The sequence below is a fragment of the Paramormyrops kingsleyae genome, chromosome 7, assembly GCF_048594095.1.
Source record: "Paramormyrops kingsleyae isolate MSU_618 chromosome 7, PKINGS_0.4, whole genome shotgun sequence".
NCBI classification, from domain to species: Eukaryota; Metazoa; Chordata; class Actinopteri; order Osteoglossiformes; family Mormyridae; genus Paramormyrops; species Paramormyrops kingsleyae.
Genome location: NC_132803.1, coordinates 2,643,461 through 2,657,420, shown reverse-complemented (window position 1 = coordinate 2,657,420; position 13,960 = coordinate 2,643,461). Strand labels below are relative to the sequence as shown.

Genomic DNA, 13,960 nt, shown 5'->3' with positions numbered 1-13,960 from the left:
GATTCCTGCTTTCCCTTCCACAGATCGAGCAGTGCACTCCCTCTCTCTGGCTCACACAGAGCAGGGATATAAATATAGATTTACTGCGTGTGTGTTGCCATCCGATATCCAGCGATTGATCTATGACTCCGCTGGCAGGTTGGAGGTGGAGGGGGTGCGCAGGGCATGTTGACGAGGCTCCACACAAGAAACAGGTGAGAGACCCCACCCCCTCCCCGAACACCACCAAACCCCGTCAAGCATACAGGCTAAAGCTGCAGTGCCACACATTAAAGAGAAGGCAGTGCAGGGATGGTGTGGTGCTGGGGGGACGACGATGGCACTCAAAGTGGAAGAAAAAAGGTTTATGAGCCCTACAAAGTAATGAAGCCATATCAAAGCATGGGGGGGGGGGGGGGGTTGGCTGGGTCAGGATCAATCTGGAGTCATCCATGCATCTGTGATATGCTGATCTGAGCAGGTCAATGCCACATCAGGAATACAGAGAAGAGGAGGGATGGAGAGGCAAACGAGGTAGAGAGGCAGGGAAGTTTGAGGGAGAGGCAGCCGAACGACGTGAGAGAGGAGAGGAAGAGAGAGACACAAACAAACCATCTCAGGCTGCATTCTTAGACACAATCTAATCCGGTATGGCCTCTCATTCTGGGGAAAGAGCAGCGCGATCTGCCTTTCGGCGGATATGTCAGAGGTAAAAAAGGATCGTTCAAAGGCACTCCACGTCTGTGTGAGTGTGTGTGTGTGGGGGGGCATTAGAATTTCATCAGCGCCTCCACTACAAAGGTAATAATCCCACCTGAGGCACAGTCTACAGCGGTGTGAGGGTTCCACGGCAACAAGTCACATGTACTTCCATCAAGAACTATTTATAGACACACAGAGGCAACAGGTGGCGTGGTACTTAAAGACCCCTGACCAACGTCGGGGTAACGTTGGGAAAGGCATGTTGTGTTGGGAATCACGTGTTAGAGAGTGTAACCTAATGTGTGGATTGGCTATCGAGCTGTTTGCAGACTCTGACGGTGCTTGTACATCCTTGGGCTGCAATCTTACTTTTCTCTACCTATACATACTAGTTTTTCCCTCCCCCCTTTCTGATCATCTTTGATGGCAGAGAGAGGGTGGGCTATGCCCTACAACTCCAGGGGGTGAGGGTCACACCCCCTAAGCACTTTTCTAGAGCTTGTGTCTCTGTGGCCAGAGGGCATCATTAATTATACATCACACAGCTGAATGATACACAGACACAGCCCCAGCCATAAACAAGCAGATGCAGACATTTTATTGACTCGCGAATTCATATTCACCAGCACCCACATCGTGTCACACAGTTACTCAGACAATCGCACATACAGTAGCTTGTGCACACTTAATACACAGAGCGTCACACGCAAACTTATTCACTGATATGCTTCAGTGAACTCATCCAGACATTCACCACGTAAGAAACCACGTAATGACAATTCATGCAGTAGGAGCTGTTGCTGTGGAGGTCAGCCACACATGTCAACTCCCTACGGAAAAAGCAGCACTGACTCAGACTTTTGGGGGACTCTCTCTCTCTCTCTCTCTCACACACACACACAATGTGGATAATCAAACTCACCGAAAAACACGATGCATATCTCCCGGACGGCGAAACACGTGGGACGAGCCTCATACTATCAGTGAATCTTTTCATTGATCCTCCCATGTACCCACGTCTCTGTTTCAGATTAAATGCATGAGTAAGGAGGTCATTTACACATGTACCACTCATGAGCTGACGTATACACCAGTATTTTTAACAAGCGATGAAGTCTGTTTAATCAAGAAACAGCATTACACACGAGTTCCCCGTGAATCGACAATTATAAAATATACTACATTACATTTAACTGTATTATCCGGTTCACAATGGCGATTCGTGAAAATGACTTCATTGACAATACATAGTCGACCTGGACTAGAAGCGCTTTTTAATATTACCAAGTCACTTTTGGCGAAAAGGCTCATTTTGAAGGTTATGTTGGAAAACGGGAGGATTAAGTCTGAGGACTGTGTCGTTAGTCTGTCAAAACTGCGAATAGAAAAGGCCTAAAATAGCTTAAATATCCAAATAATGTATGAAAACTTTGAGTAAGTCGGTTATCTAACATTTAGAGTTTATAGGGAGTCTAGCAGAGACATGTAAATTGAAAAGTTTTAAAGAAGGCGGAATAAGCGTGTGAATAAAAAGTTAGTGGCTTTTTATTAAACGGGAACCTTAATGAGGAAACCGCAGAGAAACGTCCGGAATGACAAGCTGTGACTTGGGAAGCAACCTGGGACATGCAGCATGAAATCGGGTCCGCTGCGCCTCCATAACGCGCAAGTGTCGGCGGCAGCCTGACGATCCGCGATGAAGACATGCAGCTTCCCTTTGCCGAGGAGAAGCTCAGGCTGCATCCGGCCGAAGCCTCGCTTGATTATAACCTGCTTTGTAGCCTATTGCTCATTGGCCGTCAGTTTAATTCAAGTCACCTGCCAAAATCCAGCCGCCGCTTCTTAAAAAAATCATTGCATAGTAGAAGTGATCTCCCCCCCCCCCCAGTATTACCATAGGGTATTCCGAAAGGGAGTACTTTATCCCGCAACGGGAAAGGACGTCACGCCGGGTGGCTTTATAAGCCACGATAATTCAACTGCTTAACTGCGTCTGAGGTGTCCGAGAACATGGCTACAAACGAATCCAGCAAATCCGAAAAACCTATTTCAACTCTATGGGGTAGATCACTCTCAGCTTCAGACCATTATCTCCAAAAGCTTTGGGAGGATAATGAATCATTTTAAAGATTACTTTTATTTAACGGTGGACAACGATTTACTGTCCTCAGCTATAACCTGAACTTTTCCACTTCTTTCCTTCACGAAATCTGTTAAGGTTGTGAACTAAACGAGAAAAACAAGACCGGCACCTTTAGGACGGATGACACGGAGCTCCAGCATCAGCTTTCGCTGAGAACCGTAAGCATAACACGCATAAAACAAAAGGCTCAACTAACTCGACGAACTTAATTCGGAGTCTCTCTTTAGATGTGCTTAGGTGCCGACGCTAAAAACGAAGAGCTCAATGTAGTCGAGCTGGTTATACAACAAGGGCAGGATGAGATCAAGGCTTTTCCCATGGCGACGTTGCGGGCGCCCGGCTTGCCCACGGTGAGCAGGGCAGCTTCACAAATAAATTTGCTGACCTGGGTTCTGATTTAACGTAAATGAGCTTCACATTTTAACAGGTAAACCTTTGTGGCATAGAACTGCACCCGCCAATAACGTTCAGACTGAAAAATGGCTCAGGACCCGTTTATATATGCGGGGAACACGTCGCATGTAAGTCCCCCCCCCCCCCTTCACGCTGTCTGAATCGGTTATTCCATGTCACGTGCACTTGTCCATGGCTATTCAGCTAGCTGTCCAAGAAAATCCAAATTAATCCCTGAGGGTTTTCTTTTAGTGGAAGACTACTCTGATGAGGAGCTTGAGGAGGCTGGTGAAGAAATGAGTGAGGAGGAAGAGGAGGAAGAGATTGAGGAATCTCCCCCTAAGCCAGCAAAGAAGCCTGCGACAAAGAGAGAAGCCTCCGGAAAGGTAAGGCGTTAGTGGGTGGCATTATGCTTATGAAGTAGTCAAAGGCTTTAGCAACCAAGTTTCTTGAAGTGTGAGATGTTACCGGGGGGTGGGTTATAAGGGGAATTTAACAAGTAGAATTAACGCTATAACTGGATCTCCTCCCTGCCAGAGAAAGAAGCCAGAAGAAGCAGATGATGGGTAGGTGGGGGCTATTCACCACCCTGTATGAAAATGGGGGTGTTTGACTTTAGTGCCACTCCTGTAGGTTTGTGAATGGTGTCTGGTTCATGTCTTGTTTTGAGTATTCAAGTTTACTGTAAGACATTAACCAACTTGCTTTCCTCCCCCCTCAAAGTGAAGGCTCTGATGATGAGAATAACCCCCCCAAAAAGGTCAGTATATTTAACCCTCTCAAGGCAGGCGTTGCTGATTTGCAACAGTTACAAACTAACTACCTTATTACCCCACACACATATTTTGAGTTTTTTTTTTACTCAGAAGTAACACAGGACTTGGTTGTCCTGTCCTGTTACTAAAACTTAATTTGAGCCTGAAAGGGTTAAACAAAACTACAAGGTCCCCTGTAGGTCCAGTGTGTGTGTGTGTGTGTGTGTGTGTGTGTGTGTGTGTGTGTGTGTGTGTGTGTGTGTGTTTTAATTGGATGATTGCCTGCTCTGTAACAAATCAAAACTTTCAGGGCAAGGGAAGAGGACGCAAGCAAGAGGCCAAGAAAGTCTGAGGTAGATGTTCAGAAATGGTCTCAACATTGATGGTGTGGCTGATTTGCTGATGACATTCATGAAGATGACATGAATAAAACGAATATTCACACCAGTCTCCTACCTTTTTAATTGTAGGTCATAAAACAGAACTGCTTCTTGAAAATGAGACAGAGCTTCTACCTGCCAGAATAAATGAGGGAAGATGTGCACTGGGCGTTGTAGATGGACTGACTTCATCTGTTATGCCATTTTGTCACTTGTAAATAAAGATGCTTCATTTCAGTTCTGTGCTGCTGGTAAGGCTGTGTGTGTGCGCCTTGACTTTACTGAATCTGTTCCACGGCCAGCTGACATCCAGGTCTGAGAAGTTTCATCCCTCCTGTTTGAAGATGTTACTCATCTGAAGGACCATCCCAATTTACAAATGGATAAAATGACCTATAGACCTCAGCGAGATCAATTAAAGATTACGGCTTGGAAATGACTCTAGGGCTGAATAGGAAGCTCATTTAGCTTCAAACCTTTCTCTTCTCTGATCGTTGCTGGTCAACTTTTTTTTTATAATGCAGTTGCCCTTTTAATCCGCTTGATCTGTAACTCCCCAGTGTTCCTCAGGAGGCAAACTACCCCCAGTTAACTTCGCCATTTACATTTTACTTGGCACCTGTACAATGAGAATCTTTGCATATCCCATCTTGCTTAAGACGCACACAAACGAGAGCAAAGCTTGGTCAGAGCACAGGGTCAGCCGTTTATACAGCAGCCCAAGATCAGCTGGGGTTCAGGGCCCCATTGAATGTGTGGTTACTCTGTCAGGTGTGGGATTTGAACTGGTGACCTTCCAGATGCAGCCATGGCCTCCTGACATGCATTACCTTTGCTGGCCCCCCAATGGACACAAGAGTTTTTTTTTTTTAAGTACCTGAACTTGACAGTGTTCGACCTTAACGTTCCGGGCATATGCTGAGTCATGGGGCAAAACTCTGCGTACACGTAATTCAGCATTTTTCTAGCTGATTCTATTAAGGCAAGTTAAATGCTTTTGGCTCCCAATACAGCCAAGGGTATGAGGTAATGGGAAAAATAGCTTTAGGATGGTGCAGGGCTGGATTCTAATGATTTACAGACCCATCTTGAATTTATCCTCAAACAGTTGCTGAACTTTTTTATTCAAGGTGGGGCCCAAGAAATGCAGCTCTGAGGGCACAGCACAGTATCCTAAGCTGTCAGGAGACCACATGGAAAAACTAGTCTGGTTTTATATGATCTTTATTGAGTATAAACAAGTTTTAAAATATCTCCTGTGTCCGCTTCCAGCGTGCCTCCGCATCCAGCTTGCAGGCTGACAGGGCGCTCAGTGGTTTCTCTCCAAGTGTGGAAGTGCTCACCGAGGCCTGTGGTACAGTCAGACACTGAGGAGGAGAGGAGATGTGGGTGAGAGGAGGCTGGGATGACTCTGGTCTGCATGACTCACTCTTACGAGAGCCAGGTGAAGAGCGATGAAGAGCGGCCTCACCTCAGTCTGCCTCAGCCTGGCGCAAGTACTTCTTCATCACGGCGTTGATGTCTCCCTCACTCCCTTCGGCTTCTAGGCGTTCCCCCCGGCGCTGACACCCCCCCGAGCCGGAGTCGTCAGAGTCGGAGCCGCGTCGGGAGGCTGTCCGGGAAGGGGGCAGCTCCCCAAAGTGCACGCTGAGGGCGCGCCGGCCCCCACCCCGGACGGAGCTGGCCCCAGACAGGCTGCTGACGGAGCGGGCACGGCGGACGGCGGGCAGGATGTCCGAGGCGGCGTCTGCCGCTGCGTCGTCCAGCTGCTCCTCCTCCTCCAGGTGTCCGTGGAGGCGGCGGTTCTGGAAGACCAGCGGCTCGGCGCCCAGTTCCAGCTCGTCGACCTCGGATGCCGCCAGGCTGCCCAGGATGCGCCGGTGGATGAGCTGCGGTGAGCGGGTGGCGCCGGGGGCCCGAGCGCACCGTTCCTCCTCTTCCTCGGGGATGGCGGGGTTGGAGCGGCGGCGGCTCAGCGCGGCGGCAGAGGTCACGGACGACGCCAGGGACTCGCAGGAGCCGAAGCGGCCCAGCTTGCCGCTCGCCGTGCCGGTCGCCTCGTCAGACAACGAGCGCAAGCTGGAGGCGCGGGGCACCAGGGGGATAGTGGGCTTCAGGATTCCGGGCCGGGGCCCTTCAGCGTCCTCCTCATCCTGCAGGGACAAGGCGGAGGACCTCCGGCGCAGGACAGAGGCCCCAGTAGTCTGGTAGATGGGCAGCGACACGGCGCTGTCCTCCCCTGGGTCGGCCGCCCGCTGCCACCCCCCTCTCTTCTTACGCAGCCCCTCCAGCAGCTCGGACAGGGCGGATGAGGATGATGCCTGCCCCCCCTGCCCCGTCGACGTCTGGTCCACCTCCCGCTCCGACGCGAAAGACCTTGAGAATAAAACAGAGAGAAAGGTGTGGGGGGGGGGGTGTAAGAAATGAAGGGCAAATTGGAAAAGAGCCAATAAAATACCCCCATCCCTCCCCAGGGCCTGTGAAATTCGTATGAAGTGGACAGTGTTTTTTATTTATTTATTTATTTATTTATTTATTATAAAGTGTTTATGTTCTCTGGCCTCTAATTGACTGGCGGTGGGATGAGGGCGAGTTTTATGGGCGGCAGGTATAACGGCCGGGCACCGCCTAGGGCTCTCAGCACATGTGTGAGCTCCGTTTCCTGTGGCCGCACATTGATCAGGGTGCGGGGGCGGTGGGGGGGGTGCAGCGACTGGCTAAAAGCAGCAGGTTGGAGCTCTATCAACAGCAGCCAGCTAACAGCTGTCAGTGCCAATGTCTCTGTCTGTCAGCAGATATATACACACCCCCACGCCGGCTTCCCCCCCCCAGGTAAGGCTGGAGAAAGGCCCTACTGACTATAACTGCTGCATGATTATTCCATGGATGCATTTTCGCATATGTGTGAATGTGGAATGAAAACGGCTGGTGCGCCTCCGTTCCTCAGAGACGTGTTACTGTCGGAAATCGGTGCCTCTCTGAGGCCAAAACGCACCCGGAGACGGTCGCGTCGCGCTGAGAGGAGGTGCGGCGGCACTTGTTCAGGGAATGTGAACATCGCCGGTCGGCACGGTGACTAAGCAGAGGCTGCCGCCTCCTCACGCCTCCAGCATTGCGGGGTCTGAACATGCCCTCAGAAATGCGTGTGCGTGTGGGATTTCCACCCACAGTCCAAAGACAGACAGCTCAGGTGAAGAGGTGGCCCTGAATTCAGTGTGTGTGTGTGTGTGCGTGTGAGAGAGTGAGAGACTGACTGGATCTCCTAGGCAGTATGTACCCTGCATTCCCAGCCAGCAGTTCTGGCTGAAAGCAGATGAAACTGAGTGTGATTCGTCCTTTCAGGAGGAGGAGGCCCTATGGATGACGGAGCAGCTCTTCCTCAAGAACAAATTCACTATAAGATTACAGAAGCCCTGTTCCATTTTGTCTGAGATTTCAGAGAAGGTCAACCCACATGATTTTAATACCGTTAAATGCAATAAATGGACTGTCATTCAAGGCGGCTTTTAGAACGAACATATGGTAGTGACATTTACCTCAAAGTACTTTTTCTTAATAGTGGGGAGCAGAATGTGTACTATTAATGGCTCAGGAAAAGGCAACAGTGTGATATTTGCTGAGAATAGCTAAAGTAGCACTTAAGTGCGCAGTAGGGTCTTATATTTTATTAGTACATTCGTGGAAGGTGGAAGACGGAAGGTACCCCTCTGCCCCCCCCCCCGAAGCTGACACTTGTGGTTAGAACTCACCGGAAGCTGTAGGCACTCATGGTGTCTGTGACAGACTGGCGCCCCCCCAGGCTGCCGGTGGTACTGCTGCCTCCATACGGCGAAGACGCCCTGGCGCGGGGCACGCCCAGCCAAGTGCGGATCCCTTCGCCCACGTCCTCTGTGCCCAGGGACCCCACACTGGATGCCGTGTCACTGTGGCGACAGCGGCACGTCAATCAGGCGGCTGCGGGCTTCGGCTCTCGCCTCTGCCGCACACGGGAGCGCAGCCAGGGATGGATCACACAAGCAGGGCAGGCAGCACGCATGCGACCAACATACACGCAAGCCAAGCTTTCACATGAAAGGAATCTTCATCGTTTCCTCTGAGGAATCCGCAGTCTCATTGACAGCCTCCTGGACTAAAGTAACTAGACTGGCAGAAAGCTTCAATCCCATAAGAGATACTACAGTCGTAACCATAAATTGCATTTGTGCCAAGACTAAGGAGAGAGCCGATTCAGGAGGCCTGCTTAATTAAAGACCAGGGAGGACATAAGTGATAAGGCCTATCACAGCTGACTAAATGCAGGCCGTCTCCATCCATTCCGAGATACACGTATGCAGACAGCTATGCAGGAGGCTGTGAGCCATGCTCCATGATGCCCTCCACTCGCCAAAGCCTGCTTTTCGCCAATCGAGAAGGGGATTCCCATCCAGGGGGATTCCCACCCAGGATCACGGTGCTCATCAAATTCAACCACTGCTCAAAGAAATCCTGATGGCTGGCTGGGAGAAGGCTCATGGGAGTTTTACTTACACACAAATGTTCTGAGGGCAGCAGGAACAATGATTAGTTCAGAGTGATAGCCAGTCGATTTATAGAAAAGGTGGGTGAAAGCAACTGGAGGAGGCAGAACCAAGACATCGGATTGCTTGGATCCACCTCCTCTACAATTTGATTGGTTATCTCTCTTTGTTCTTTCTGCCCTCAGAACAGTTTTGTGTAAGTAAAACTCCCATGAGCTGGGAGAAGCCTCTTTGCAGCAATAGTTCAATTCATACGTCTGGATAAGTTTTTGTAAATAAAGAATGTATTCCAGATGCATCCACCCCTGCTCCCCCCCCCCATCATATTCTTTGCAGATCTGCAGTTGCTAATTCAGTTTTATGAAAGGCCAGCAGCCGTGACTCCCCAGTAAGAAGTGGGGGGGGGGGGGCAGGAATAAGGAAGTAAAAACATTAGGCTGAGGTCACACAGTGCATCTCAGCAGGAAGTTACAGTCCATTTTACCCTGATAATACATCGCATTTGACCTTTGGAAAAACTTCTTCTAATAAATGAATTGATAAATGGATGATTTTTCTTTTTATGAAAGAGTATGGGTCTCCAGTTCCCTGGCTGGCGAGGAGTGGTCATGCTGTGCTGGGGGTCCAATCAGAGGATGTCCGTGGCACAGCACAGGCAGTGTGAGAGGACAGCCAATGGGAGGCAGCATGGGTATGAGGACAGCCAATGGGAGGCAGCATGGGTATGAGGACAGCCAATCGGAGGCAGCATGGGTATGAGGACAGCCAATGGAAGGCAGCATGGGTATGAGGACAGCCAATGGGAGGCAGCATGGGTATGAGGACAGCCAATGGGAGGCAGCATGGGTATGAGGACAACCAATGGGAGGCAGCATGGGTATGAGGACAACCAATGGGAGGCAGCATGGGTATTCCTCTCACTGAGGTCCGCTTCCTGGTGCACACTGGCCTACTCCACCACTGCTTTTCTGGGGGAGGGGCCATTCTAACAGAAGATTTATTCGCATAAGTCACTGTCTAGGACATTAAGTACGCGTCTACCAGAGCAGGATATATGAAATTCGGTGGTGGGGGGGGTGTTCAGCTTTTGCTAAAGTCTACTCCTCAGCAAAAGGGAGGCAAGCAAGATAATCGTGTCCTAGTTGTATTAGATTCTTCTGCGCGGAGCCAAGGCTGTTACAGAGCAGTTAGGGCAGTATGACAGCGGGCGATGGCAAGACCAAGCAGGGTAGCAAAAGAGGAAGAGGAAGACGAGGCGGCAGGGAGGCAGGGATGAAACAGGACTCTTACAGATCTTTCTTTCTAGCAGCGGCCTGGACAGCTGTCTGTACACTGGAAGCACAGAGAGAAAAACAAAGAACAAGGTGGGTGGGTGGGGGGGGGGGGGTAGACGAACAAGCTGGAGGAAGAAGGCAGCTGCGATTGCATCAGTCCATGTTGCTGTGGCAGCCTGATGGTGGAGCGGGGGGGGGGGGGGGGGTTGCCATGGTGGCCTGAGTCATGCCAGAAGATTCTGGAATGAGCACTGGGCAGCTTGTCGGAGTAGAGTCAGTGAATAGGGGGACAAAGATGTATTCAGCTTGAAAACAGGGACAGCTGTCTTTGCTCAAAGGATTCCTTTAACAGTCTAATAGTGACTGCAGTGCAAGCGGAGGTGCAAACCCGCATCCTGCTATTCAGATAAACAAGACGGAAGAAAGTTCCTCTCATTCTTAGCTCCTGCTCGCTTCAGAGTGCAATTGTCTCAGGAGCGGCTAAGAAACAAATAACCGCAACAAATGCTGGAACGTTTATCCTCCACCGGAACGAGCTGTATGTTTTTGGAAATGGTGCTCAGGTGTCTGTCGAAGGCCTGAAGCGGCAGGCCTGTTATGTCAGCAGATCACAGCCCCACCTTTCCCCGTCACTCTCGTCGCTGGACTCCACCTCGTCCAGGGCGGCCTGCAGCCGGGCAACGCGCTGCGCAGACGTCTCCAGCTCCGCCTGCAGGGCCTGCTGGGCTGAGGTCACCACCTCCAGCTGCAGCTCCTGCAAATGCAGATGTGATATACAGGATATCTGAGAATCACGCTAAGCAGACAATTCGATGAGGTGCTATATGTTTATGTATATCACATGGAATCCCCCCCCCCCCCTGATAAACACAAGCGCTAGATGAAAAGGCCATTCGAGGTTCGAACCCCTGTTATACTGTACACTGGGCAAAAAGGGCCACCCGCCAAGGGATTAATCAATGGTTATAATGGTGCACAGCAGGTCGACACCCGCAGGCCGTTAATCAATGGGCTGATGTATTAATGAACGCCCCCCCCTTCCCCGGCTGCACCCGCCACACCGCCCGCAAAGCACGTGCCGCCTGTCCCCGCGTGATTAATTCTCATTGTCTCCTCAAGGTTATTGATACAACAAATCCCATTTTGCTCTCACCCCCACATCACCATGGCAACCGCCCCTCCCCTCCTCGCAGCCACTAACCTGAGGCGTTCCTTCTGTGTGCGTGTGACAAGACTTGTGAGCGTGTACCTGTTGGGTGCCTGAAGGAAACTCGCTAGTTCCTCCACCGTGTTTTCTCTCTCTTTCCCCCCCCAGCCATCGCTCCTCCCCCTGCAATGCTGACCCCGGATAATGCCCCTTTCTACGTGCATCAAGCACACGGCACGAGCCAAACTCTCCGTGGCGGCGGAGAAACTTTATCTGGCCGGAGCTTCCTGCATTAACAAACCACGCATTACAGAAAGCCAGTGGTCATGACTTGCTGTGGACAAACATGTAATCTAGCCTCAAAAATAAGGAAATTTAAGTTGATGACTCGATGAATATGCATACATGCTAATTGGACATTTTGTTCAAAATTAGAAGCTTGGGGAAATATGACAGAATAAACACAACAGAATAACCTTCCTCTAATAACAAACCGCATGTCTGTGCCCCCCCTCCCCCTGCCCCGCCCCCCCTTCCAGAGGATGGTGACCTTGTGGAGGTGTTTGTGTGCTTCAGTGACCCACAAAGCTGTGTCTTCTAGAATCTGATCTCCTGGCAGGGCCTCCCTTGCAAATAGGCCAACCACTAAACGAAGCTCACGGATTATTGGCCAGTCTATGTTCCTGTCCTACCCCATGATCACGAGCCGTGTGTAATGATAGATAGAAGAGGGTCACATGCGGGAGAAGGGAGGTTTCTCCACAGCGTGGCTGGACATTCTGCCACAGCGTAAGGAGAGCAGAGGACTTCGATATACAGTCACTGCTGCTGTGGATGGAGAAGAGTCAGCTGATATAGCTTGGGCACCCTTTGAAGATGCTGAATGGTCAGATCCCAAGGGAGCTGTTCCAGGCCTGAGTGGGTTCCCCCTGGGGCAGAACCAGGACATTCTGGAGGGACTATCGCCCAGCTGGCCTGGAAACGTCTGGGGATCCCCCAGAATGAGCTGGAGTCCGCGACTTCGTTGAGGGAAGCGTGATGTGACCTGCTTGGCGTTGAGGGAAGCGTGATGTGACCTGCTTGGCGTTGAGGGAAGCGTGATGTGACCTGCTTGGCGTTGAGGGAAGCGTGATGTGACCTGCTTGGCGTTGAGGGAAGCGTGATGTGACCTGCTTGGCGTGCTTCCACCACAACCCTCACCAGGAGTGGTGTGAGGAACATAATGATGTATGTCTGGCTCACACAGCTTTTCTGAATCTCTGTGCAGCCAGATAACACTCCCATCCTGGGATCCCTTCAGCTGGTATCAAACAGCATTCCTCGCTTCCCATCCTAAACTAGTCCCCCGGTAGTGATCTTTCACCAAGTTATGCAGTATTTAAATGTTTACATTACTCTTAGCTTTAAGGACCTTACATAGCATCCAGTCTCTGGTGTCTCCCCCTGCTGGTTGTTGCAGTGTAATGTCTCTCCCTTACGCCTCATCTTCAGCTGGTCACAGAACATTGTGCACTTTTTGGTCATAAACTCTAATTTCTCTTGTAATCCTCCACCTCAGATACTTCCAGAATATTTCTAGTCCCCAACCTCCTAGCTTATGAATGGTCACACTAATAACTCCTAGCTTCCTGGGGTATATACAGTATCCTGCTACCACCTCAGCCCCAGCCCCTCAGGGTATCGCACTCTGGCGCCCCCTAGTGTCCGCCCTCACCAGCTCCATGCACCGTCGGCTGCTCTCCTGCTCACGCAGACTCAGCTCCTCCATTTCCAGACGCATGTCGGCCAGGCGCTGCTGGTAGTAGTGGGCGTTCTCGCGCTCGCGGGCCTCCGTCTGCGCCGCCTGCTCCAGCTCCTCGCCCAATCGCACCACACTGTCCCGAAGACGCAGGACCAGAACCTGGAGGGGGGGGGGGGCGCAGGGAGACAGAGTGGCCAGGCTGCAGGAAACCGGAAAATGCTGCGTGGAAACCTCATGAAGTGTGGGCAGCGAGGGAAGACCAGGCGTGGAAGCGGCACCTTCCCGTGGGATGTTAACATTCCACACATAACACACAGCTCAGGCCAAAAAATAATAGACATCCAGGCACTTTGGCAGGTGATTTCACTATTTTAATTCAGGCAATGTCTATTTCATTTGCCAAAAGTAGGATATATTTAGCCTCAGCAGTCAATAAAAAAAAAAAACACACATCCTTTGAGTGAGCTGACACCTGTTTTCCTCAAACCCGCTGAAGCGCTGCAGGCTCTCATACAGAAAACACACACATATCCAGCTGAAGGTTCGGCCTCCCTGCCAAGTGGACCGCTGTCCTTACACAGTGCAGGTCACCTGACCCCATGCGGGAAAGCTGGCACCAATCAGAGCAAAGACAGGCCCGGTCGACTAATCGCCTGAAATATGCCAGCTAGCTCCGCGCTTCTGCTGTTGAGCTCCAGCCAGCGTTAGCCAAACCCAGCCCAAGCCGCACTGCTCTCATGCCCAAGCCGCACTGCTCTCATGCCCAAGCCGCACTGCTGTCATGCCCAAGCCGCACTGCTCTCATGCCCAAGCCGCACTGCTCTCATGCCCAAGCCGCACTGCTGTCATGCCCAAGCCGCACTGCTGTCATGCCCAAGCCGCACTGCTGTCATGCCCAAGCCGCACTGCTCTCATGCCCAAGCCGCACT

General features: G+C 51.1%; 2 protein-coding genes and 1 long non-coding RNA gene across 7 annotated transcripts in view; 1 reads left to right on the top strand and 2 right to left on the bottom strand.

Annotated features, from left to right (window-relative positions):
- Positions 1-1,256: 1,256 nt before the first annotated feature.
- On the bottom strand, positions 1,257-2,432 carry LOC111851481 (uncharacterized). The gene is made up of 3 exons (XR_002840020.2): positions 2,301-2,432; positions 1,604-1,702; positions 1,257-1,511 (listed from the first exon to the last, which is right to left on the bottom strand). It is a non-coding gene; the product is annotated as an uncharacterized lncRNA (long non-coding RNA).
- A 108-nt stretch (positions 2,433-2,540) lies between these two features.
- On the top strand, positions 2,541-4,589 carry npm2b (nucleophosmin/nucleoplasmin, 2b). Its single transcript, XM_023826460.2, has 9 exons — positions 2,541-2,743; positions 2,900-2,982; positions 3,052-3,174; positions 3,252-3,345; positions 3,470-3,603; positions 3,755-3,783; positions 3,941-3,977; positions 4,283-4,325; positions 4,443-4,589. Exons 1-8 carry the CDS (start codon positions 2,692-2,694, stop codon positions 4,322-4,324), a joined length of 594 nt encoding a protein of 197 aa, XP_023682228.1. The 5' UTR covers positions 2,541-2,691; the 3' UTR covers position 4,325; positions 4,443-4,589.
- Positions 4,590-5,558: 969 nt separating this feature from the next.
- LOC111851461 (unconventional myosin-XVIIIb) overlaps positions 5,559-13,960 on the bottom strand; it is a 46,421-nt gene continuing 38,019 nt past the window's right edge. For 4 of the 5 annotated variants that reach the window (XM_072714031.1, XM_072714033.1, XM_072714032.1 and 1 more), the window contains 6 exons: positions 13,005-13,190; positions 10,764-10,897; positions 10,160-10,201; positions 8,102-8,275; positions 5,824-6,728; positions 5,559-5,719 (listed from right to left, as the gene is read on the bottom strand). In XM_072714031.1, the coding sequence (XP_072570132.1) occupies positions 5,825-6,728; positions 8,102-8,275; positions 10,160-10,201; positions 10,764-10,897; positions 13,005-13,190 (1,440 nt within the window). In that variant the 3' untranslated portion in view covers positions 5,559-5,719; position 5,824. The remainder of the gene's footprint in view (positions 5,720-5,823; positions 6,729-8,101; positions 8,276-10,159; positions 10,202-10,763; positions 10,898-13,004; positions 13,191-13,960) is intronic. The other variant, XM_072714034.1, reaches the window with a different exon arrangement.